At 45.3% G+C, this 25368-nt stretch overlaps 3 protein-coding genes across 3 annotated transcripts; 1 reads left to right on the top strand and 2 right to left on the bottom strand.

Annotated features, from left to right (window-relative positions):
- Positions 1-1289: 1289 nt before the first annotated feature.
- Positions 1290-19263, bottom strand: LOC122370654. Its single transcript, XM_043346442.1, has 8 exons — positions 19245-19263; positions 9401-9529; positions 8923-9066; positions 8085-8172; positions 7143-7334; positions 5452-5574; positions 4090-4192; positions 1290-1848 (listed from the first exon to the last, which is right to left on the bottom strand). The coding sequence occupies exons 3-8, from the start codon at positions 9009-9011 to the stop codon at positions 1502-1504; spliced, it is 942 nt and encodes a 313-aa protein (XP_043202377.1). The 5' UTR covers positions 9012-9066; positions 9401-9529; positions 19245-19263; the 3' UTR covers positions 1290-1501.
- On the bottom strand, positions 10096-15040 carry LOC122370653. The gene is made up of 2 exons (XM_043346441.1): positions 10895-15040; positions 10096-10452 (listed from the first exon to the last, which is right to left on the bottom strand). The coding sequence occupies exon 1, from the start codon at positions 13381-13383 to the stop codon at positions 10903-10905; it is 2481 nt and encodes an 826-aa protein (XP_043202376.1). The 5' UTR covers positions 13384-15040; the 3' UTR covers positions 10096-10452; positions 10895-10902.
- LOC122370655 lies at positions 15861-24333 on the top strand. Its single transcript, XM_043346443.1, has 3 exons — positions 15861-16073; positions 19519-19690; positions 22588-24333. Exons 1-3 carry the CDS (start codon positions 16029-16031, stop codon positions 22701-22703), a joined length of 333 nt encoding a protein of 110 aa, XP_043202378.1. The 5' UTR covers positions 15861-16028; the 3' UTR covers positions 22704-24333.
- Positions 24334-25368: the final 1035 nt, after the last annotated feature.

Below are 25368 nucleotides of genomic sequence, written 5' to 3' on the forward strand. Positions count from 1 at the left end.
ATTGTCTCCGCTCAGTCACGCCATTAACTGCGCCACCAACGTCGAGAGGACTTCCCAGGGGAGACGCTTCAAGAGTTTTGAAATCACTATAACGTTCAAACTTCGTATACTTTAAAACGTAACGCCATAAAATCTGACTCCTGTTTTGTTCATGATAAATTCGCTTATCGGGCATGCAAGTGAAGCCTGCACTTGGTAGTCGGGAACAATCACAAAACACCCAACTGAGCCAGAGTTAGGCTAGCGTAAACATTACTAGCAGCATCTTAGCACCACATTTCGTAAACTGACAATGACCTTAGAGGTGCCAGTAAAAATAGCTTTTCACGCCATGGATATTCAACTGCGAACCTTCTTTACCACGACTTCCTCATTAGTCAGAGCTGTATTCCAGTTTCCCATCCCCTCCATTCGCTCACACTTTCTCCTGTTCCCACCACCTGATGTATGCTGCCTTCTTTCCAGAGCCGCAGGTGGAGATCGTGGGCGCTCCCGAACTGTACATCAATCGTGCAGTGACGCCACCCTCACCTGCATTATCCGTGGGGCCCACAAGGCCCCCGAGAACGTCCGGTGGACCCACGACAGCAAGGTATAATTGCATGTTCTAAATGCTGCTGCACTCAAAACAATTCTACTCTCCGTCGGCGGGTAAAACCCGTTTATTACGGGTACCCCTACTCGCAACCATATTTGACTATGCACCAGAGGGTAATTTTTACACTTCCCTCGCGGATCACCCTATCCTGTTCTGACGGATATACCCCAGCAAGCTGACCCCCCCCGTCGGGTTAACTCTTTACGTGTACCCGCAGAGAAGTGATTACTCTTCGCTCTGTTACCCACGCAGCCAATGTTTACTCTTCCCTGGGTGGTAGAATTTCAACCCGTTGCCGGCGTATAACCCGTTACTGGCGAATAACCTTACTCGCCATATATTTAAACCACCCCTGCCGAGGGTACTTTTACCCCCTTGTCGGATACTTTACCCCCGTGCGCAGTCTTTACTCGGTATACACGCGGTTCTTACCCGGTCAGTACGGATATATTTCCCCGAAATACAACACGAAATATAACACATAACAGAAGCATGCGCTTTCTATTTTTCTATTCACTGCACAGTCACAGTGCACAATCATTGACGCCTTCTCGTACCATTCGTTCCCTTACTTCAGGGATCCAGTTTTTTTTTCTAGTTTTAGCGCTGCAAAAACGTAACCCTCTTAAACACTTAAACAAAGTCCCCTGTCACATATACACCACCATCAAAGCAACGTCCGTGTCTAGGCTCCATGAAGGGCGAATAAGGGGCAGGCGATGTGGCAGTGGGCCCTGTCACATATACACCGCCATCAAAGCAACGTCCGTGGCTCCCATGAAGGGCGAATAATGGGCAGGCGATGTGGCAGTGGGGCGTGACAGGACCACGCCCTCGTCCAGTTCGACCGCAGTCAATGAAAAACCGGCGAATGAGTCGGAAACCAGGACCTCTCTCTCTCGCTCAGTGCTGCAGCTCGCCGGCTGGGAGAAGTTTAGTGAGCACGGCCTGGAGCGCCGTCGGAACATCCTTCTTAACGTCGGAATGTACTACGTATACCGCCAGGAAAGTGGCCGTGTTCTTGATGCCAAGGTAGTAGAGCGGCTGGCAGAACACGGAAAACGATACCGCCCACGTGAGGAGCTGGAGCTCCTCGCTCCCACTGAGGGCGGCGCAGTGCACCCCCTCCACGAAGAGGGCAGCACTACCACCCCGCCGCACGATCACGGGGTATGTATGATGTCCTTCCTCTTCTACAAAAACTGTTTCCAGTTCCTTCAGGGAGGCCACCAGACCTTCGGCGTCGTGGCCTATGCAGAGAACAGAACAATGCGCAATGTTATTCTCATCTATGCCAACACCTAGGCACAGATCACAGCATCAACTCTTACTCGTATGTTACATCGCTACTCAATCACGGGAACAGCTGTCATGTATTGTTTGCACTAAGTATAACTCACTAGATTTTGCACTGAACCAACCAAACACTATAGATGTCTCCTTTCCTGACCATGAAGTAACCGCAAAATCTGAGTCATTTCAATGTACCGAGTCTCACGAAGAGGGTATTTTTCGCCCCAGCACTTGTTTCGATACCGCAGTGAAAACTGATTGGATTGGAGGAAACTGAAGTCATTGGGGGAAGGGAAATGGAAAGCAATTCATTATTTAACCCGCGTCCCGTTGGGGGAGGGGCATTTTGCCCCCCGGTGTTTTTTTCGCAAATAGCAAGAAAGCGGCAGCGCGAAGCTCCGCCAAATTTTGGGTACCTTTCCGGACATCAATTTGACACCTTCATCAAAATTTCAGGTCATAGATCACCTTAGGTCAAGAGTTATTGAGGTCAAACTGAGGTCATGTCAAAAATAGTGTCATCTTTACACGCTCACCAAAGTCAGAGTTATTAATCAATCTTTAAGTTATTTGCATGATTTTGTAAAGAAAAGACGGGCCTACAAAACTGCCATCTCGGATTTTCAAAATTTTAGTTTTCTTAAAAAAAAATATTTCAAAAAATGATGTTTTTTTAAAATAATGAATATTTTTTATATTTCAAAATTTTCAAAAAAAAAAAAAACGGAACATATGTGTTAGAACCCTATCTAGTGCATGTACACTGAAAATTTCAGGCCGATATCACTTTTGGTTACGAACTTATAGCTCTTAGGTGTTGACCGCCTGGTTGATCAATAGTGCAGACCCATCCAAACTTCAAATTTGGCATTTAAATGACTTCTTAGAGTATCCATGGTACAAATAAGAGTGTTAAAGAGTGTTTTAGTGACTTACGCTTGGAAAAATAACCTAAAAACATGTATCGCACAACTATGCGTAGTCATGTTACACATTTGACCTTGCGTGACCTTGAACTCATTAGACCTTGACTTCTCCTACTGAGTTTTCGCTTCCAAGTCTCAGATACACTTTCTAGACCATTACAGGTGGATTCCTGTCTGAAAGTTGACCTAAAAACATGTGTCGCATGACCATGTTTTTCATGTTTGAAAGTTGACCTTGTGTGACCTGACCTTGACCTGACCTTTGATGTGCACCACCCCTTAGGCCCTTCAGTGAGGTCGTGTGTCTGTCTAAGGGCTTCCCTGATAAAAAGAAGCATCTGGAAAGCTTCATTTCAGCAGGCGTCATAGTAAAACATAGCAAAAATGCGATATTTCACGTTTCACCTCGGTTTGACCTGACCCGTGACCTCGATTTAAAATTTATATGCTTTTGAGAGTTCACCACCAGGTCTACCCAACGCCGTTTGTCGCTTGTCGCTACGTCGCGTGGTTCTCGAGATATCTTCGGGGGCCAAAATGCCCTCCCCCTCCCCCAACGGGGGAGGGTCGCCAGATCCCAACGGGGCGCGGGTTAACCTGGCAGTTACTAGGGTTGTTGTTGCGACGGGAGGGGGCGTTAAACGCCCACGGCCGATAACAGACTCCCGAAGCAATAGGTGCAAGGGGGGAGGCAGGCGGCAAAGGAAAGCTATCAACGAGACGAGTTTATAGCACAATAACAATTTTCTTGAAAGGTCTTAGGTCATGTCAAAGAGCATGATGCGAGATGAACACTGGCGTCTCCTTAGCCGTAGAAACCAGTCTATCGGCAGCACCAATGTAACCCAAACTAGCATAATACATTGACAAATGACAGGGAAAGGTGTGATAGGCACAATCAAATGCCAAGCTCAGGTCAAAACGGGTCATGTTAAGTGTGTAAAGGCCTGCGTCACATGCTATCCTACAATTTTGTAGAATTCGATGACGAATCGATGACATCTATTTAGGAAATTTTCCTCAAGATCAGACGAAAAAAAGTTAAAAAGCGTTAACGAGTTAAAAAGGTCAAACTTGAAAGAGTTAACTTTTGATTAAAAACAACTCCTTTGATGCAGCTTGGTGTCTTAATTTCCATCTTTTAACCCTTTGTGAAAGGGGAAGCTATGAATTAATGCGACCTGTCGAATTGGACGTGAGGCGAGGAAAAAAGATGCATGCAAATTACAAATCTATCGGGCAAATTGTTCCCCGACTGTTACTGTCCCTTACCGGGTACGTTGCGAAGAACTTTTTTGAGCTCCCGTAGTGCATCAGCCTGGACGGCCTTGCCGCCCCGAGCGTCCGACTTCAGTCGCGCATACTCTTCCCATATCTGCGGAACAGTGATGAACAATGGTGATAATTATTTTAATTACTAACAGAATATGATGTTGATTGGGGTGAGGAGCACTGACAGAAAGGTTACATAAACAAAACTACCGAAAACATTCCACGCGATTTGAGAATGGACGGATAACGAATATAAAACAGGACAGGACAGAACGAGACTGACGAACAGAGAGGAACTATATAACAATGACTAGGACAAGCTTCACAGACATAGCCAATACATTACTGGAAATTAAACACCAGGCCAACTAAACCCTATTACTGGTGGGCTTTCTGAACCTGGAGTTCGTTTACTGGTGTGTGTGTGTGGGGGGGGGGGGCGATTCGGCCCCCTTAAGGTCTCTGACTAACCGGCCGATTTCGATGGGACAAACGCCATTCAATTGCCCTCATCGTGAATTATTTGATGTGCTATAAAACAATTTAAAAGTCAAAAATTTGGGTTTACAGTGGCTTTCTCCCCTAATATTTCACGATTTTCACGTTGTCACTAAAAACTCTATGATGTTGTTTTTTATCCAATTAAGATAATGTTTTAGGAGCAGCTACTTGATGAATAGGGCTATGATATATACTCCGGTTTTTATAATATTCGAAAATCAGAAGCGGTCCCAGTATATCGAAATCGTCAAGACGGCCGAAAAGTGTCCAGGAGAAATTGGCCCTGGGGACGACAATGGGCTATACGAAAGGCAAAAAAATTGGCACACGGTGCTCAATAAAAAGTCATCAAATTTCAGGAAGCTGGCTCCAGACGTTTTCTGTCAGATTTGAAAAACTACCGGCGGGGGCCGATCCCCCCCCCCCCCCCCCCCCAGTAATAGGGTTAATGTGTATGTGCACGATTGTGCAGAAAATGGCATGCTAAAAAGGGCAAGCAGGTGCGAACAAAAACGTGACTTATGCCCATTTATGCTCAATCGTGAGGTTTCGTCGACAGAAATTCACAATGCTCTGCATTGTCTTGCAATTATTAGGTAAGATACAATATGTTCAAAGTGTCTTTCACACTTTGAACTCCCCGCTGGATAGGATGATGTTATCAAAATGCCATTTTCAGAAATTTTCAGGGCCAATCTCATTCAAACATTCAGGGGTAACGTCGAACTGGTGCAGAAGGAGGTTCTGTAAGTCACATGTCAATATCCGCTTATGAGCAATCGAGATGATTGAAGGGCCAGATTCACCCCCCCCCCCCCCGCTAGCCGAGCGTGGGCAGTCAGCCATTCGAATTACACATACCTCATTTTCGTTAAAAAGCAGTGGATACTTGGCTTTCACTCCTGCGATGCTTTTTCTTGCGCGTTTGACACCGGCCAGCATCCGACGCCGGTCTGGGAGAGTTATCTTCATCGCTTCCTGCACCTGCGGAGAATCACGCCTTGTCGATAACTTGCCTTACTACTGAATACATTTTAATTTCACTTGAACAAGGAAACACCGCTTTTTATTCTCTTGAGCGTTTTAAAAAGCAGTACTTAGCGCTATTTTACTTTCATCCATATATTGCATAGATATTTTACATTATTGGAGGCCGCAAGACAAGGCACTTGACATGGACACACAAACAGTTGCCAGCCATTATCGTTGTTGCGACGATCAATCACAGACAAAAACGCAGGCACAAAGACGTGACCACAATTATGTATATGTATCAATATCAGCTACAGAAATGACCTATCGAGCATTTAAATACTGAAAAGAAGATTCAAATACGTTTCACGAGTCCAAAGCACATATATGAAATTCGAGTGCAGTGGCCAGGGTCTGCTATTCGTACTTTATACATAATTATGCACAGTGAACAGCCCAGGTAACAATTTTACGTTGTTACAAGGTACTAAGAGGGTTGAAAAAGGGTTGTCACAACGTGCCAATTTTACGTTGTCACAACGTAAAAATGCAGACGCCAGAAAACGTCATTTGAACGTAAGCCGAGTATGCAATTGAATGCCGTCGCAACGTTTCGACAACATCGTATTTACGTCGAGTGAACACTTAAATGGCGTTTGTGCAACGCTTTTATAACTAGCGTATAACCTCTCGACGACCTCATTACGAGCGAGCGCGAAGCGCGAGCGAGTTCTTCGAGGAATACTGGAAAAATCTGAGTATGAGCGGCCCGACACGGCACGGCCCCATTACGCTTTTGACGAACTTATATCTCTGCAGCCGCAGGCCCGATTCACGCGCGGTCTTCCTTGGTGGGTAGCTTCATCCCTTCTGCCTTGAATGAGACTAACCCCGGACCATATACGAGTATGCGTGATGAATGTAGCACGTGGCACGTGCAGAATGAAGGATGTTATGAACATGTTTTGTGTTATATCTCCAAAATGGCTTGGCCGTTTGTGCTCAATTTTGATGTGTGGCTAGACATCACGTGCAATATGCATGGCCCATCTGTAAATTTCAGGATTCTTACCCCGTAATGCAGAAACGGTTGAATCTATCGAGTTCCAATTTGTAGGTATTTGTAGGTTGTTTAGAGCGGCAGCGAGGAGCATAATGTAAATTAAAAGTAGCATAAATATGATAATGACAGTCTCCTCGGAAACTATACATATTTGAGTTAATTTCGTTTTGCTATTTACATCAAACATCAAACATTTGGATATGCTGCAAAACGCTGATGGAAGATTCGGTCGTCACCACTACAGAAATTAACTCAGGTCTGAGCACCAAAAATGACAGAAATATTTGCGAAATGATTGTTGACGACGCTTCCAAGACTTTTTCCGCTTCTAATAAACGATGTATAGGAGTCGAATGACCTGGTGGGGGGGGGGGGGGGGGCATCCCCGATATTCCGAAGGTGGCGCCGATCACAGGATGACCAATGATGAATAATCAGGGACCAAACAACAAAGCAATTACAAAGCAATTCCTTGTTGGCTGTATGCCAGGAAATGGGGTTAAGGCTTTACACGTACCTGGCTTTCGTTGAGAGTGCCCTTCTTCATGTCGAGTACGCACTCGTGCACCTTCATCCCGTCCACACGGGAGATGTCTGGGAGGAAGTTGGGAAGCTTCTTCGGTGTCTTCTTGCGCTGCTGAACCTCGAGGTCGTCGCATGCTTTCCTCTTATTCTTGAACTTATTGATCAGTGACTCCTTCACAAGTTTCTGTAACATGCACACCATACCAATATTTTGTTAGTAAATATACCTACAAAAAGTTGCCAGCCATTAACGCTGTTGCGACGATCAATCACAGACAAAAAAAAAAAAAAAACGCAGGCACAAAGCCGTGACTACAATTATGTACATATATGTATCACTATCAATATCAGCTACAGAAATGACCTATCGGGAATTCAAATACTGAAAAGAATATTCAAATACGTTTCTCGAGTTCAAAGCACATATGCGAAATTCGACTGCAGTGGCCAGGGTCTGCCAGTGTCAGTCACGGTATGACAGCTGCTGTATGTGTTATGACAGGTCTGAAAGCGAGCTTACTCAGTACCTACATGCTTGGCCCGGCACCAAGCCAGACTTGGTGTCATATTCCATAGATATTTGAGTTTATTGCTGGGCTTACAGATCTACTGGGTTGATAGTGGTGGGGGGAGGGGGCAGGCCTGGCTTGATATTTTAAGGGGATCTCAACATCTTTTGTCAATTGACTTCGGCTTGTACTCGTTCATTATACAGCAAGCAAATGAACAGAACAAACAACGGAAATAAAAGAATCAGTAGATCATTACATGTCGGTGGCTAATATATTTGCTCAGTTCGCGCACTGGACAATGGAATCGGCGACAGGAGCGTGTAACATTGGAGATTGGTGGGGACGTTGACTATGGTGAACAGTGATAACACTGAGTTGACGATGAGAGAAAGACATTTTATCACATGATTTCCAGAACTCACCAGCCGGTCCGACAGCCGCAGTCCTTTCCCGAACCCAGGGAATTGTTCTGCGACGTCAGCTGCGATAGCGTCTACGTTGTTCAGGTACCTGTTACAGAAAATCATATCAGCGAATGCATTCCGACACAATGAATGGCACAGTGAATTCAGCGTCATGTCTCATAAAACGTACAGTTTAGAATAGAGATGCAAAATGAGAGTAAGTACAGGCACCGCGTTGTGAAAAATTTCAGGCACGGCGTGCCTGAAGCGATGTCTGGCCGCGGAAAGTGTTGGGCTCAAGCTGGTCTAAGCAAGTAAACAACTTCATGAAAGTCGCTTGCGATGAAGCAAATGTATCAGACTTCGTGCCTCTTTCACACTCTTCTGCATCGAAACAATTAGGCACATCCCCTTAACCTTCTACAATGGCTCACCATTAGTGGTCCTATGTTCCCCCCAAATTGAAATGTCTAGCTCATAAGGGATGCACGATTTCCACATGGTAGCATAATGTGCAATGTGCATGCACATTTTTAGGCTCATTGAAATACATTTAGGGGTCGCAGAAAACATGCAACATCCCTGGGATATTAAGTAAAAAGGCATTTACGATGGGTATATCACTGCTTGTAGCCCCACGTACAACTTTCGTAAATAACTTTTCTAGGCTTTTCCAATACAATAGCAGGTTCATGAAATGCCAAGGAGACTAGCTGCCAGGATGCTTCGTTGCTCTTTTGTTTGTTTGTTGGGAAGCAGCGGGACGGTTGCCCCATTCCGGCAGTCCATCCAATGACTGAGGTACGAGTTTACTGTTAAAAACTATGTTGGGCTTCACAGATTATCGTTTTCATACCTGCTGCGACACGTCTTCGTGTACTGTTCATACACAGCAGCCATTATGTCTCTTCGCTCTCCTTTGCTGTGGTCACCGCCGTTTTCCATAGTCTCGCGGACGGATGGTGGAAGCGCTTTCGTGTCCAGGACGAACACCTGCCGGCTAAGAAACAATTACGTCATATACCAATGGCAAGCCACAGCAAATGGTGGGTGAAGGCTGGCGGGTGAATAGGGGGGGGGGGGGGTATCACTTTATACAGGAAATCTGTCACCATGTTTATTGGATTGGATATTTATAGTGTTGCAACCCAAGAACACGAATTAATATTGCATTACAAACGATACAAATCAAAAGAGTAATGCACCTGTCTTCTTGTTTTCAAATTGTACTCTTAGTCTCTTAGAGCATGAGTATGAACAATATTGAAAGAAGTCGGCTTCCCAATTGTTGTTTCCATGTTACAGCACATACCAGATGATTAGCACATATATACCTCGCACTGGTCCCGGCGTCCTTGCTGGACTCGTTGTCACTGGTCCCGCCGTCGGTGAGAGCAAGCGGGTCCTGTGCCGTTTCGCCGACGGCAGAACTCACAGAGGAAGAGCATGGCACCAAAAGGTCACTGAAAGAAACGAATAGCAATGTTGAATCTTCAATTCATGGCTATGGAAGTATACCGACTTTGTAGCAGTGGCACACCGGGGACGGTATGGTGTTTGTAATGTAATGATACCATTAATTAAATAATATAGTCATTAATTAAACAATATAACAGACAACGAAAAAACTCTCAGAAGAGAATTTCAGCCTGTCGCCAAAATGTGTGTGATAATTAGAGATACACAAAGTCCCCATACCAAAGCCCCGCACCGGCTCCGCCCCCGCTCAGACCTTGGTGTGACCCGACCACGACCCGTAACGGTGACAGTCAGGCCTGTGCACCACCAAGGCCCTGCCACCCGGCGTCTAACAGTGTGACCACATGGGCAGGGAGCCCGACACAGCCCGGCAAACACTTCATGCGAGACCCACTCTGCCCCGCCGGGCCTAAGTCCATGCCCCGCGCCAGGCCTGCGGGCTTCAACTTTGCAACTCTAGTGATAATTAACATTTCCGGATGGTAATGAAAGACAAAGGTAAATCAAAAAGGAAAATGAATATGTTAGTAGGGTCGTACAAAGGACTTACTCGATCACTGCTGAATCCTTGGAACAGGAGGGAGTTCCCAAGGCGCCAGGAGAAGCTGTCATCGTCAGGACGGGGATGGTGTCGGCCGTGCTGAGACATCTTTGGATGAATGACACTGGTGGGCTGGAGACTTGGACGGGGACAAGGCGAATCCGTCCGCCACATGGTAGGTCGTCTACTGGGTTATCGATGCGAACATACAATTCGGACTCCTTGTGGTAAAGCTCTAAGCAATAACTGCCAGACAGAGAAAACGCCTCTTTTGCGGCCGCCAAAACATCACCCTTATTCTTCACAGTCACAAGTCGGTTGATGTCGTGTTGCTGCACCACGTAGGTCAGCATGGCGATCGTGGTCCTGTAAATATTCGAATTACACATTTAGCCACAAAGTCTGTCGCGGCCAGGGTTGGGCTGGAAGCCGTGCCGAAGCCAGGACGGTAATAGGAAGCCAAAACCGAAGCCGAAACCAATGGCTTCCAAAATTATAATTTGGAAGCAAAAACCGAGGCCAGTGACATTCAGACCTGAAACGTGGGAAGCCGAAACCACAGGCTAGACTTCGAAGCGTCTAGCTTCGGCACAGAAGGAGCACGTTACACACGCTCGTTTACAACACGCTCGTTCTCTAACTCATATTTTGGCAAAAACAGCGGATTTGAGCTATGACTTTGACTTTGCATCCCTGATTTACCGCATTTTGCGGTCGTATCCCGCGCAAGTGCACGTTGCAAAATGCAAGCATAATCACTGAAAGTGGATGCTCCCAATGTAAAGATATAAATGTTCATCACACTTACCTATCGTTCTACAGCATCCCGTAGCCGGGTATCAGCCTCCGAGGAACGGCATAGTGGTGGTCATTGATCCAGTACGTGCCGAGGGGCTGGGGATCAACGAGACTCGCACAGTCGAATACATCATATTGATCTGTTCCAGAAATGATAAAAGCTCCCAAGGATGTGTCATAAATGGCCACCTGGTGCTGCACCAGGAATTGTTTGTCCGACTCAACGCTGCTTGGATGTTTGCAAATGCAGATAATCACAGCGACACCAGTGTGCAGCAGCAGAGCTTCACCCGCGCAGTACTTCTCGCCGTTTATTAGCGCCTTTTTGAAAAGCTGTGCCCCTCTCGTCAATGCAGCAGCCGCTTCCGGAACCTCTCCCCTGAAAGGTTGCCCGCCGCTCATACGACCGCGTAGTTCCATTGCATCTGCGACACTCTTCAGCTGATAACGAGTTGCGATGCTCTTGCATATATTTTTACGATTGCGCGAGTTTGCCACAGACCGCTTCAAGGTTTGATGTTTGGCTTCGTATCTCATGCTCCATAGATACCTCAATGGGCCATGTCTCCTCGTTTGATCGGCATAGTGTAAGAGGAAATGATGCTTCGGCGTCAGTTTGAACTCCGGAAAGCATGCGAGAAGGTCTGTCAAAAACTTTTCCACCATCCCTTGCAGGATATCCAAGTCTTGCAGTGACACCGTGAAGACAGTGAGTAGGAGCATGATTTTGATTAACTGCACGAGCAGGGAGTACATCTTGCTCCCAGACACAGCCGATGAGAGAACACCTGCACTCAGGAGAATCAATGGCAAAAGCCTCAGAAGACACCAAGCCTCACTCGCCTGCTGCTTCACAGTTATACCCTTTCCATCACGGCGTAACGGGGCGGGATGATTTGTGTCCACCTGACTGTATGGGAATGACCTGATAGCTCTGTTCACATCGTTCAGAGACAAATCACCGCGAGAGCTCAAACCACCGCACACCAGAGCAATGGTGGACGGCACAACGCCCTCTAGAAGATCATGCATCACATCAGGGGGTATCGACGTCATCGGGTGAAAGCCCGTCAATGAGCTGAACGGACACGTGCTTCGGATGCCGTACGCTTTCGAGAGTGATTCACCGAAACCTTCTTCAAGCAAAAGCTTCACTTTGGAGTCATAATCTTCTTTGGAACGGAGGTCAAACTCTTCCAGCTTCGTCTTTGTTCGTATCTCATCTGCCGTTCCATGACAGTGTCGGCAAATCATTGCACCCCCACTGAAGCACTGTGAAAAGCCCGCCACACTGTGTACGCCCAGATTGTCACCGATCAACACTGCAACGTGTGCAGTAAAATGCGAGCCACCACGAATGTTTGCCACAAAACCGCTTGATTCAAGCTCTTTAAGTTCGGTGATGAGTGGGTCGAGCAGTGTTGCCCATGAATGTGTTGCCAGCAGTGCCTCTCGAAAGACTACCGAAAGGATGATTTTGTTGCGAAGTGCGCTGTTCTTAAGACTGTTCACTGAAAAATAAACAACGCCCACTTTCTGGTTCTTTGCTCTGCTGCCCAAGGGGTTGCCTACTTGAAAACTGTCATAGTAGACTGAAAGAAGCAAACGACCTTCGCTGTTATTATTGTTATGGACGTATCCATCCTGAAGGCCACCAAGTATCCCATCTGGTGATGCAGTTGCATCTTCGCAAGCATTCACTTGCTCGCAGAGTTGTTTAAGCTGAGGTGTAACTGGCAAGTATTGGAGCGTTTCATCTTTCCCATGTTCGTCTGTGCCCAATGTCACAGATACAGGATCAACCGTTTCAAACTCCTTGACAGCTGTGCGTTCTAGGTGGTCGCTACCCTGTAACTTGCTCAGCTCATTCAGAGTCTTGAGTTTATGATAATATTCTTCAAGATGGCAGCATGGTGCCTCCCCACATAAGCTCAGACACTCTTGGATGACTTCTTTCGAAAAGTCCTCAATGAACTCCAGCACAGCATGGCAGCTATTTTCGGTCACATTTTGGGCGCGGAGTTTGATTATGAGTCCTAACAGTTGTTTTCTCACATCGTGAGCACCAGGGTCGTCTTCAACCTTGTCACCAGAGTCAGAATCAATCTCGACACCAGTTTCTTGTTGATTTTGAGACGAAGATGTCTCTGGAGCATTTGAAGCACAACCAGCAGCTTCAACCGGAGAACACTTTCTAGACAAAACATGATCTTTCCAATACCGAACAGTGGTGAACTTCTTGCGACACATCGGGCAATCCACGTGAAAATAAGGGTCTGATCCATGTCGTCGCAAATGCAGGCAAAACTCTCTCAAGTCTGTGTCAGTGTGGTGACACAAAGAACATGATAGCTTCACATTCATCTGAAACCAATAAGTGCAAAAACATTCTGAGCCAATTGTAAATTCGCCTAACCAAGCATACAGAATTAGCAACACCAAGGAAAGGATCATTAAACGAAGGAAATGAATTTCGTTCGTTATGATCCTTTCGATCATAAGGGCACAACCCCAAATAATATTCAATAAAATATGAACTACGGGGTCTTCTGCCTACAGTCATGTGGGCAAACGCACCAGTGATGTCATTTATAGAATTTAGTGAAAATGGTACCAGTCACCACTCAAACCCAGGGCGGTGACCCCACGGCGAAACAGCTTCAGCGCCAGTACCATGAACAGCTGGAACGCTTTACCTGCCGAAGTTGTGTCCGCTGACTCGCTCGACATTCTAGGCGCGACTTGACCGCCATTGGAGGAACCTGATATTTAACATACCACAGACCTAGAGCCCTGATTGTTCATTGTCCTTGAGCATTCTGTCATTGTCAACATTTGGACAGTCCTTGAACTGTCCAAATATTCCTCAAATTTTGATGTATTACAAAGTGAATAGTTGTTGCTACAAACAACCAAAAATCTAGTGATATAAATTATTCCCCGCTTCATTTATAGCTTGGTTTGTGAAAAATTTATGTTTGAAGTTGTGAGCAGACTTGTGCCAAGATCCCAAAAAGATCCGAGATCCAGGATCCGCTGGATCCAAGATTTGGGATCTTGGTGGTTCCTGGATCCAGAATTTCAGATTTTGTCGAGGGATCCTGGGGATCTTGGATCCAGCATTTCAGATTTTGTTGAGGGATCCTGGGGATCTTGGATCCAGCACTTCAGATTTGTCAAGGGATCCTGGAGATTCTAGATCCTGCAGTCTGCACTTCAGATTTTGTCGAGGGATCCTGAATCCTGAATTTTCAATTTGTCGAGGGATCCTGGGGATCTTGGATCCTGCATTTTCAATTTGGCGAGGGATCCTGGGGATCTTGGATCCTGCATTTTCAATTTGTCGAGGGATCTTGTGGATCTTGGGTCCTGAATCAACCTTAATTTGTTTGGAGGGTTTGCATTATGACTCCTCAGTTGAAGGTTTAGGTGATATTTGGCATTGGATGCTATATTCTAAGTTGCAATTGGATGTTAGATTATGTGCATACACCCTCACATGTACCTTGATGGTACATGTTGTTACTTCAGTGTTAACTACTTACTGCCAAGCACTTAGTAGTGAGTATACTGAATGAAGTGTCAGCAGTACCATCCAAATATTGAGATAGTATTATTGAGAGTGAGTGACTGAGTTCTAACTCATGAGGTTGGTTGTGGGATTGATAACCAATAGCCTGGCACTGGCTACCTACTGAATATGTTATGACTGAATGATCATGAATGATTTAAGATCTATTTTGCTTTGCAAATAGCAATAAGAGAAGCCACAATGTAGGAAATATCATAAGCAAGGACTGTTCATCTTGTTGTTCTGATGATCATGGATGCTACATTTTACTAGGATCATTGTTCATTATGTCATTTGGCTATTATGCTCAATGAACCTAAAATTTACTCTGGTTTTTATCATTAGGCTTGGGCCTCAGATTCAACTTTTGATCTACCATATGAGCATATGACATTACACTTGAACAATTAACAATTAAGAACTCACTCAGATGACAAGTCCTCAGATCTAGAGTTCTCAAAGGCCATAGTTTACTCACAAGTCATAGCTGAACTAACCTCTGTGATTCTATGAAGTGTTGACTGACGAAAGACTGATGAAGAACTTTCATGCTAAGTATAATGTTTCAATTTTCCAACAAAATATTTTCTCGAAAAAATAGCATTCTGCCCAAAACCCCAAAAAAGTTAATGTATGCCTCTCACATGGCAGCCCTGTGACCATGAGAAGTCCTGTGATCATGGACGAAGGTATTTCTTTATCAAGGCAATGCATAATTTCGTCGATCGTTAAACTGTAGATTAATGTTAAACTGTAGATTAATTTTAATCGTCGATTGACATTAAAATAGGCTTGGTCAAGTTGTATTACTAGTTATCAGTGATAACTAGCACGGGGTGATAACTTATCACCCCGTGCTCTGTTTGAGACTGGCATAAACCATCGGCGATTGGCGAAATATACTGATTCCACGGGTCAATAAATTCCTCCGTTCATGATCTTATTACCAAATTTACTTACCAAATTTTAGTCACAGCAAGGCAATAGAATACCAGCAAGGCAATAGAGTCACAGGGCTGACATTAGGGGCGTACGCGGCGCATCAACAGGAAGGTACTGGAAAGTATAAAGTGCAGGGAAAATTGCCACCCGAAAGTAAACATAGGCAAGGTCACCACCAGGGTATATTGAGAGACGGTCACCACCGCCGTGCACCAACCTCCGATTGTAAAATGTCAAGGCCATCTATAGCATAGGCTATGTATTATCACAAAGTCGAGGTGGGTATTAATATGACGTCACAGGTACAAGGGGTCTAACGCAAGGTGTGGTAGTCCGAAGAGATGGGTCCAACAGGCATACCAATCAGTACACGGTACTCCAATGACGTCCTTGATTTTAGTCTTATAAGTTTATGGCAAAGTATTATAAAGCAAATATTTTCTTTGCGTCCATGCCATTTTCGAGGAGTGACTTTTGTTTACAGTGCCAACATCACAGCTGCTGATTGAAGGTTATATACATCAGCTGAATTTAGCATGCAGCGATTGAATTATTGGCTCCAGTTTTGCTTTCAGAGATTAAAATCATTTAGTATTCAACAACAATAGATCTAGAAGCTTTTTGTTGTGTAATGACTAGCAAACTTCATTGCAGGTTTTGTCTGGAAGCGTGCCAGGTGAGGGAAAAAGGAAGGAACACCCTATATATGAAAAGCAACATATTGTTTAGCCTCATTAGGACCAAGGAAGACCATCCATTCCAATCCCTCATAGGACAGGCAGAGGCAGGTGCTGCGAGTCTGGCATTTTGGTGATTGTCAAATCATGTTCCTTTCCTTAAAATAGCTTCTGATTTTGTTGAGGCATAATATTAACAATGTGAGTTTAACTTTATGCCCACAGGCTTTTGGAGCCTGCTGCACAACCTGATTATGCTAGATTTAACTTGAATCGTATCAGCATAGACAGATACTTAACAAAACATGCCACAAGTAAACAGATGGTAATAAGGAACTGCCATAATAATTTCTGACCTGTCATGTAATAACAATTGACAAGGCCCACCACATCCAAACAGTTATCAGTTCAATGATAAAAAGGGAGACCAGAATAAATAGTCATGCTTCTTTACATCAATGATTGACTTCATCACCTCTAAGGCTAGTTTTTGTGCAAAATCCAAGGAATTTTGGTTCCTTAAGTTTTGACATACCAACATAGACATATACTTACCAAAACATTCCACAAGGAAACAGATGAAATAAGAAATGAGCCTAAGTCACCATCAATTTTTTAGCTGTCATGTAATGACAATGGACAGGGTCCACCACAACCAGACAGTTATCAGTTTGGTAATAAAAAAGTGGAGCAGGACAGATTCATGCTAGTCATCATCATTCATCTATGATTGATTTTATCACCTTCAAGGCTTGATTTTGTGCAAAATGCAAGGTATTTTGGTTTTTCTGAAGTCTTGATGTTGCGTGGGATCCAGGGGATCTTGGATCTTAAGGTTCTGACTTTGCGTGGGATCCAGAGGATCTTGGATCCTAAATTTTGTTTCGCGCAAGATCCAGGTATTCTGATTTTGCATGGGATCCAGGGGATCTTGGATCTTAAAATTTCCCATTTTGCGTGGGATCCAGGATATCTTGGATCCTGAAATTCTGATTTTGCATGGGATCCAGGGGATCTTGGATCCTAAAATTCTAGTTTTTGTGTGGAATCCAGGGGATCTTGGATCCTTAAATTCTGACTTTGCATGGGATCCAGGCCCCAGGGGGATCTTGGATCCTAAAATTCTGATTTTGTGTGGGATCCAGTGACCAGTGGATCTTGGATCCTGATTTTTGGCCCAGGCACAAGTCTGGTTGTGAGTAACAAACATTTTCACAGAAAATCTGCTTATTTCAGTTGCATTCATTTCAATTTTAGGTGCGTGAGTTATAAGTTCCTACTGTGTCTGTGAGTGAATCTTTCAACTTCCATGCCGGGTTCAAAGACTACTGTGTCTTTGAGTGAATATTTGAACTTTCATGCCAGGTTCAAAGACAGACGAATGTTTATTGCAAATTAATGCAAAGGCGTAGGAACGTTGGAGCTCTATATACTCTGGGAACTTCACGCCTGATGGCTATGCGCCTTAACCCACAAAGAAGAAGATGGGAACTTCACGAATAGCTACCTAGTGGACAGTCATCTGCTAGCTTTGGCGTTGACTACTAAAAAAAATTGATCTTTTTATCCGAGGTAGTGTACACTGAGACAGTGAGAAGCGTTTGTCACTGTCCGCCAACTCACAGCCCAGCCCAGTCGAGTCGAGTCTATAAACTGAGCCCAGTCCAGTCGGGGTTCGTTGAATATCACTATATATGTTGCCCCAAGCATACCCGTTTGAAACATTATGCTATTTCAGTTTTACTTGATATTCACTTAGCCGCTATTATTATGCATCTTACTGAACAGGGCCACCGGCCAAGACCATTGGGCTACTTTCGTGAACACAAATCATTACTCCCTTACATAGGCATAGGAACAGGGAGGGCAGAGCAGCAATGGCCCCTAACATTTAGCCCAAAAATTTCCTAAAATTTACATTTCTTCAAAACCAAATGCAGTGATTGATTCCTCAGGTTGAGATGAGTCCAAAAATGCAGAGAAAGTTGGTGTGCGTGTTGGGTGGGTGGGTTGAACTTGGGTTCACCTTAAAATAAGACCCAAAGTTTCGCTGAAACTGTTCGCCCCCCCCCCCCCCCCAACTTTTGTGATGTTCCTACGCCTCTGCTTCTTTATTTTTCAAATTGTTGATAAAAGACGTGCAGAGCATGCTTTTCAAAAATGGCCTTATCCATCTAGGAAAAATATTAACTGTGATTTCTTTATGCTAAGATTGTGTACAAAAACTTACATTGAAATCAAGGAGAAGGTAAATCACAAAAAAACTTAATCATTCATTGTGAATAATTTATTGAAAGGCGAATATTTGGTTGGAGAGCAAAATTATTCAGCAGAAAATGGTCAAATTCCAACACTGAAGACTTTGGATTTGAATAGCATGTATCACTTGCACTTCCATGTCCCCCTCAACCAGGTGCAAAATATCTTAAATGGGTGACAAGTTGTGGTAACACTGAAATACCTTGCACAAAAAATGAATGGTTGCCAGCAAGTAGCACAAGCATAAAATGTAGGTAGGTACGTACCTACCAAACATGTGCAAGTAACTGCAAGTAACTAACATAAGCTCAGTATTAGATAGCTGATAAAATGCATCCCACCCACACAAATAAATATTTCATCATAATCATATTGGTCCCATCACAATGCATGATTACTCACCGTCTTCAGATAAAAGCCGAGCACTGTAGCGTCAGCAGACGCAGCGGACCCAACACTCCCAAGGCACCGCGCGCGGTAATATGGCGACCGTTGTGCCCGACCGTTGGCGTTACTCGGCCGCAAATCTTCCACGTCAGGGTACTGTACCCGGCATCCAAGAGTACCCTAACATCCGGGAACATCCGGGACTTTTAGTCCCGCGGATGTTCGGCGGCGGGTACAGATAACGGGCCAGGCGGATACTTCCTGCAAATATGTGAGTGTATCCCGTGTCGGCGGGTAATGGTGACGCCCAATGCGTGTACTGTTCACTCTCCGATCGCGAGTCATTTCTTAACCCGCTTGTCGCTGATTACAACAACGCATTCGAAGGGTCTTTCATTGCAAAAAGCGGGTAGTATGAATAATAGTCGAGTGTTTTACCTGATACTTTCCCAACCCGCAAGTATCAACCCGGTTACAAAGAGTGAACACGTGTGGCACCACTCCTATGGCACGGATTCACCCACCAACGGCGAGTCGACTTGTTTTCAGTGTGCAATAGCGCATCTCGCTAACATGTTAAGCGTCAGCTGCTTTCGTTGAAATTGCTGTGTTCAGGCTTTATGTTGAGGTTTATTCCTGGTATTGTATCAATACGATAGCACGTGAGTGCGTGTTGATTATATGTGTTTTTCGTCTGTCTATTCACTACAGTCTGTATGTCTGTCTCTATGCGTGAGTGGATGTCGTGCTTTGTTCGCTAGCAGCTCACCAGCGAACTTCATCCCTTTGCTCCCCCAGCTTGTTCAGTATGATCTGTCCAGAGCCGGAGTTCGCATCAGAACATACCGGGAAGGCAACAATACCATCAGCAAGTTTCTGATCGAGCGGGCCATGCCGTCCGATTCTGGAGAGTACTTCTGTGACCCGGATGGTCTCCAGCAGGTCAAGGTCACTGTTCACATACTCAATGGTAAGCATTGAGGGCATGATGCACGGACGAGATTGGGGCACGCGGTGTTGATTTGGATGTGTCACATCTAGTAGCGTGTTAACCACGGCTAAATGTATTGGTCGTGCTACTGAACCACAATGATCAATTCCTCTCCAGTCGTCACCCTGAGCCTGAGCTGAGCCAGCCTAATCTGGCGAATATCGCACTTGCTTGACATCCGTTTCATTTCGGTCCAACGTGCGACGGTTGCTGTGCATTTCCTCCGATGGTCAAAGCATAGCCAGAGCAAACAAATATGTTTGTATGTAAAGGGGTTGCGAAGCTATACATGCAGCCGCACTCAGCCAAGCGGTCGATAATCATGCAATGTTATTAAATCAAAATAGGTAATACGTTTATCCTCGCTAAGCGACAGAGTCTCATGGGTTAATTCAGCGTAATGCGAGGATAACTTCCCAGCAGCCTGTCGACGTGTCATAAAGTGAAACATCACCCGGATAGTATCCCTCGAGCTGATAGGGTATCGATGACCTATTAAGTTCATAGCACGCATGTCAATTTGCCGGTCTTATTAAATAATGTTAGACATCCATTTCATCACCTTCACCAACTACTTCTCAACGTGCTGTAGCTAGTCAACGTGTATTACATTATCAGGTTAATAAGGAGTCTTATCCTCTCATGATGAAAATGAGCATTCAATGACCTACATAACTTCAATAGGTGCTCGACGGCACGAGCTTGAGTTACCAGAGTACGAGACAGTATGCCTTTGTGCGTCAGGCCATCACACCGGCCTACTCAGTCTCATGGGATATAATCAACGCCTGGAATAAGTGTATTACATTATCAGGTTAATAAGGAGTAGCTTATCCTCTCACGATCAAAATGAGCATTCAATGACCTACATAACTTCAATAGGTGCTCGACGGCACGAGCTTGAGTTACCAGAGTACGAGACAGTATGCCTTTGTGCGTCAGGCCATCCCACCGGCCTACTCGATCTCATGGGATATAATCAACACCTGGAATACTCGTACGTGGTTCGCAGCGGGACAGTGACGCATTTCCACTAAGGTAGTCCCGGGGGCACAGGGTGCTGGGAGAGCATCGCTCTACCGTGAATAGACAGTCGCATAATTACGATATTCCCAGAGAATGGCAAGTGTTTGAGAAAAGCAGGATGTGACGATCGACGAAATCAGTGGATGAGAATGTCACGAATATGGACGAGAGGAGGGATAGACACTCTTCTTTTAACAGTCTGTTTTTGCTGCTCTGAAACCCTGCTGGTAGAGGAGCTTTCCCTAGAACCGGCTTTAGGCTAATATGATTGATTTTCCCATTTCCTCAAAGACGTAACCCTTACGAGATCGTCTCCTTTCAGAACTGCTTTCAGCGTTGATGGCTGAGCAAAACTTCTGAGACGACTATGTTCCTAGGAAGTCCTTCTAAATCACAATAATCAAGGTATTATTGCAACTCAGGTAGTCAGTATTATTTTGTTGCGCTAAATGGTACTGATTAATATGTCTGATTAGTGATTAGGTACATTTTTACATTCGATCTGTCTGTTCAACAATATTATAAATAACATTTGCCAGTTATCCATCTTAGCTCGAATTTTCTGTGATTTTGTAGTTGAATACAAACAATCACACATAGTATTACGCCAATATTACATAACGCATGGAGAGAGCAAACGAAGGGCAAGTGTAACTGATAGCCTACTGATGGATTATGGGCATAGGGCATGCATGTAACTCACAGACATTGCTCCTTTTGAGAGCATGCAACGTGTTTGCTTCCTTTGGCTGTCAGTAGCTGGGCCAGTCAAGGAAGCAGTCACGCGATTGAACTGTCAGCGACTGATCAGTCACGGTCAGCAGCCGACTGATCAGTCACGGACTGAGCCAGACACTGCCGGAGGTCTCATTCAAAGCAGTTCGCGGAACGGAGGCGATTGGGACGCTCCACTGTCGGGCTTTGAGAACGCGAGTTAATCTGCGGCCAGTTCGGCGTCGCGCTCCACCACACAGTTATCTTAGGGTTCCTCGGAACGGACGCCACCGCCAGACCGCAGACCCTGATTGACCCCAGACTCTGACAGACCTTAGACCCCGCCAGACCACAGACCCTCCCAGCAGACATTATATGATGCCGGACTAGAGACCGTTTCAGACCTCAGCGCAGTCCAGATTTCAGACTTTGCCAGACTACAGACCTTGACAGACCTCAGACACCACCAGACCACAGACCCTGACAGACCATATACGTTGCCAGGCCTTAGACGTCGTCAGATAGCACCAGACTAAAGACCGGCTTCAAAATTGGAACGAATTCGAATCAAGGGTCAGAATTAAAGCAAAATGCACCTTCGCACTGACTCAGAAATATTATAAACGCTACCTTGCCTCTCGTACCGGAACCACATTTAATCTTTCTAGAGAAATGGAGACTACACGAAACGTTACTCGACTCAGCCAATCAAAATTACTCCCGCAAGCCTGCCGCGGCCCACGGACTCCCGCTATCCGTACAGCAATGACCGATGGTCACTGCCCGCCGACCGACCGGCATATTGCATTACGGCTGAATGTATGCCTGATTTAGTAGGATTACCCGGCACTGATCTCCCTGATCTGTAATTATTGTGGGCCCCGAATATCTTGGGGCTATCAAACATAAGATATACTGAGAAAGATGAATATACAGACCTTTGAGTCTCGGTAACCAATCCAAGTAATGTATTCAACTAATTTTCGCATTGCTTTCTCTGCATTTGTATCCGAAAAAGGTATCAGTGAATCATTTTTCTTCAATTACTTGGCGGCCACCAATCGTTTGGTTGTCGCCAAGTGTCATTTCACCAAGTTCCCATCTCTGACGATCTCTGACCTCTGCTGTTGCCGCAGGCGATCACCCAGCGGCCATGCAGACCGGGGGTCAGCCGTGTCACCGCGTGACCTCGGCAGTGGCCCTCCTCTGCTGCTGGCTTCTGCTGCTGCTGACACCGACCAGTCCCTGCTAGCCGGCCAGCTAAGGTCAGCCCGTCGGATCGCCCCGCGGATATAAACCAGCGCTACTGACTGTCGCCTCCGAGAGCTCCCGATTGTGAGCCAGTGGGGCTCACAGAACCACGCGGTTCCGCGGGGAACGCCGCTGCCCCTCCGACATCGTGGTGGCTCTTCTGAATGCCCGGCGTCTGTGAAGTGAAAAGCTGACTCGACTGTGTCTGTGAACTGAAACGCGGACCAGTCTGTGAACTGAAACACTGACCCGGTGTCTCTTGACCGCGGGAGGGGATTTAATTGTGGTGATGAGCGGTTAATGAGGAACGATGAAGGGGTGAGTGCCCGCCCAAAGGGACCGGTCACAGAGTAATGAGGTGTGAGCCTTTGATGACGGATCTGGAGGCGGCCCGACAATGTTTCCCGTGGCCGACCACCTGTGATCTCCGAGGTCAAAGACAGTTCTGGTGCTGACGGCAGATCAGTGTGAAGTGTGAAGGAACAATGGTGAGGACTGAGGAGCCTCCCAGGTGGCTCTCCGGCGGCTCTGTCGGATGAAATGGAACAATGATCTCTCACCAGCTCTCGTGATGGGATAGCTGTTCATCGAGAAGAAGCAGTTTTGTCAAAGGAGCAGATCCATTTACAACACTCCGGAGACAGTTACGGCGAGCAGAGACAGTTGAGGCTTGTCGGAGACAGCTGCGGCGCGATGGACACATTTGTGTTGCTGACGACGGACTGCAGCTGTGTTGCCATGGTGACGAAATGTATTTATGTTTCCCGGCGACTTGTCGCCGTGGAGTTCTGTATGCTCGCCGTACAGAACTTCGGCACGATCCGAATTTACCCAAACACAGCGAACTTCGGTGGGTATGGGATCATTATGTTAAAAATAATTCATGACGTCATTGGCGGGCGCACGACAGCAAGATTGAAGAAGTGTGACTTTGCGAGTAAATGAACAAGGCAGGAGAGAGAAACCAATGTAGCCTCACTCCGTTTGAACAAATAATTCACGACTTGTGTTAGAGCTGAGGTCGGGGCTGTGCGAAAGTCGAGCGATGCGAACGTGAAAACGAGACAGTGTTTCGTCTCTAACGTTTTGCTTTGTCGCAGATGATTTAGACGAATGAATGCTGGTGCTTTAACAGTATGGTTTACACAAGATTCCCATGGTTTACATGTATCAATACTACGATTTCCGTGATCCAATTTGAATTTGTCATGACATGTTTGTCACACATTGGCTTATTCTTGCGAAGTAAGATGAAGTAAGATTCGTAAGGTGCGTTTTTCACCAAAAAGTAAGCATGCATTTGAAGCAACGTGATATCTGCTGAGGCTAACTGCAAGCACGTTTCCATCTTTGTTCCTTTCCATCGCTACAACACCATGAATGCATGGGTGATGGGTAAGCGCATTTCCTTTGAAATGTGGAAACAATTACGTACAGGAATCAAAAGTAGCTGTTTGGTACGCATTGCAGACATGTGTTCTAACTTCTGTCACCTAAAATGTGTGCGTCTGCAGCTACACCTAGGCGTGCTTGATATGTTACGGATGTATGTGTAATTGTGTATGAATGACATTAGTGCTTAGGTGTGAAATTATGTTCAATAAAATAAACCATATTTGTACTAACCATGATCACGGGCTGCTCCATACCGCGTTAATACTCCTTGCCTGAGTGAGTGGGAAAAGGTCGGTGTACGTTTGCTCCTAAGTGTACTTTTTAGAGCGTCGAAGGCTGAAAGAAACAGTCTTATTATCGCTATTCTGATTCAATCATTAGATTTTTATATTTTATCGATACTCATTGTCTTTCTTTTCTTTATAAAACAGTTATAAAAACACAGTTATTTATTACAATTAATTCTTTTTCCAATTTATCTATTCATCCCGAATCTAAGCACTGAAACAGAGAAACACTGAAACAGACAGACCCTGCGGGAGACACATGCATCGAGAACGTAAATTGCAAACAATGGTACTGTAATTATCATATTTCACAAGAACTCGCAGTAAATAACGGTATTTTCACAGTGACTAAGCATCAATTTAGGTCAAAGTGCATCGAGTCACTCAGCGCACAACTGAATCGGACTAGTAACATCTATCGTTAATGAGATACGAACCAAGCTTTTAGTTCGCGTCTAGGAGAAAATGTTTCCAATACCTAATCATTTACAGCACTAGCCGACCGTCATCGGGCCGAAATCGGGCGAGATAGTGCAGCTCATGGTCGGATGAAACAAACGACCCATTACCAGAATTGCCCAATCTGGTCGGTAATGATTGAAGCCGTTAGCGATGAACGTGTTTGGCTTAAGCTTTGGGCGTATTTATTTAAAGGCTTACGCTCCTCGACTGCGTGATCAGCCAAGATGTCTCCTTTAGTGCGATTCATTTCGGATTTGACGCACAATGCCGTTGACGTTCAAACAGAACAATGTTCTTGACAAAAACGCAAACAAGCCAAAAAAAATAAAATATAGACACACACACACACACACACACACACTTATGACTTGCGATTATCCCAGCGAACTGAACATGACCATTCTGTAAGTGCCACGTTCGCGGACAGTTAACTTAGTGCGACTGCGTCTAATCCGCAATATAGATGAATCGTGGTCAACTTTCAGTGCAACAATGCTGCTTTCAGTGCAACACGATGGTTGG

The sequence above is a fragment of the Amphibalanus amphitrite genome, unplaced genomic scaffold (genome assembly GCF_019059575.1).
Source record: "Amphibalanus amphitrite isolate SeventyFive unplaced genomic scaffold, NRLGWU_Aamphi_draft 001155F_arrow, whole genome shotgun sequence".
Classification (NCBI taxonomy): Eukaryota; Metazoa; Arthropoda; class Thecostraca; order Balanomorpha; family Balanidae; genus Amphibalanus; species Amphibalanus amphitrite.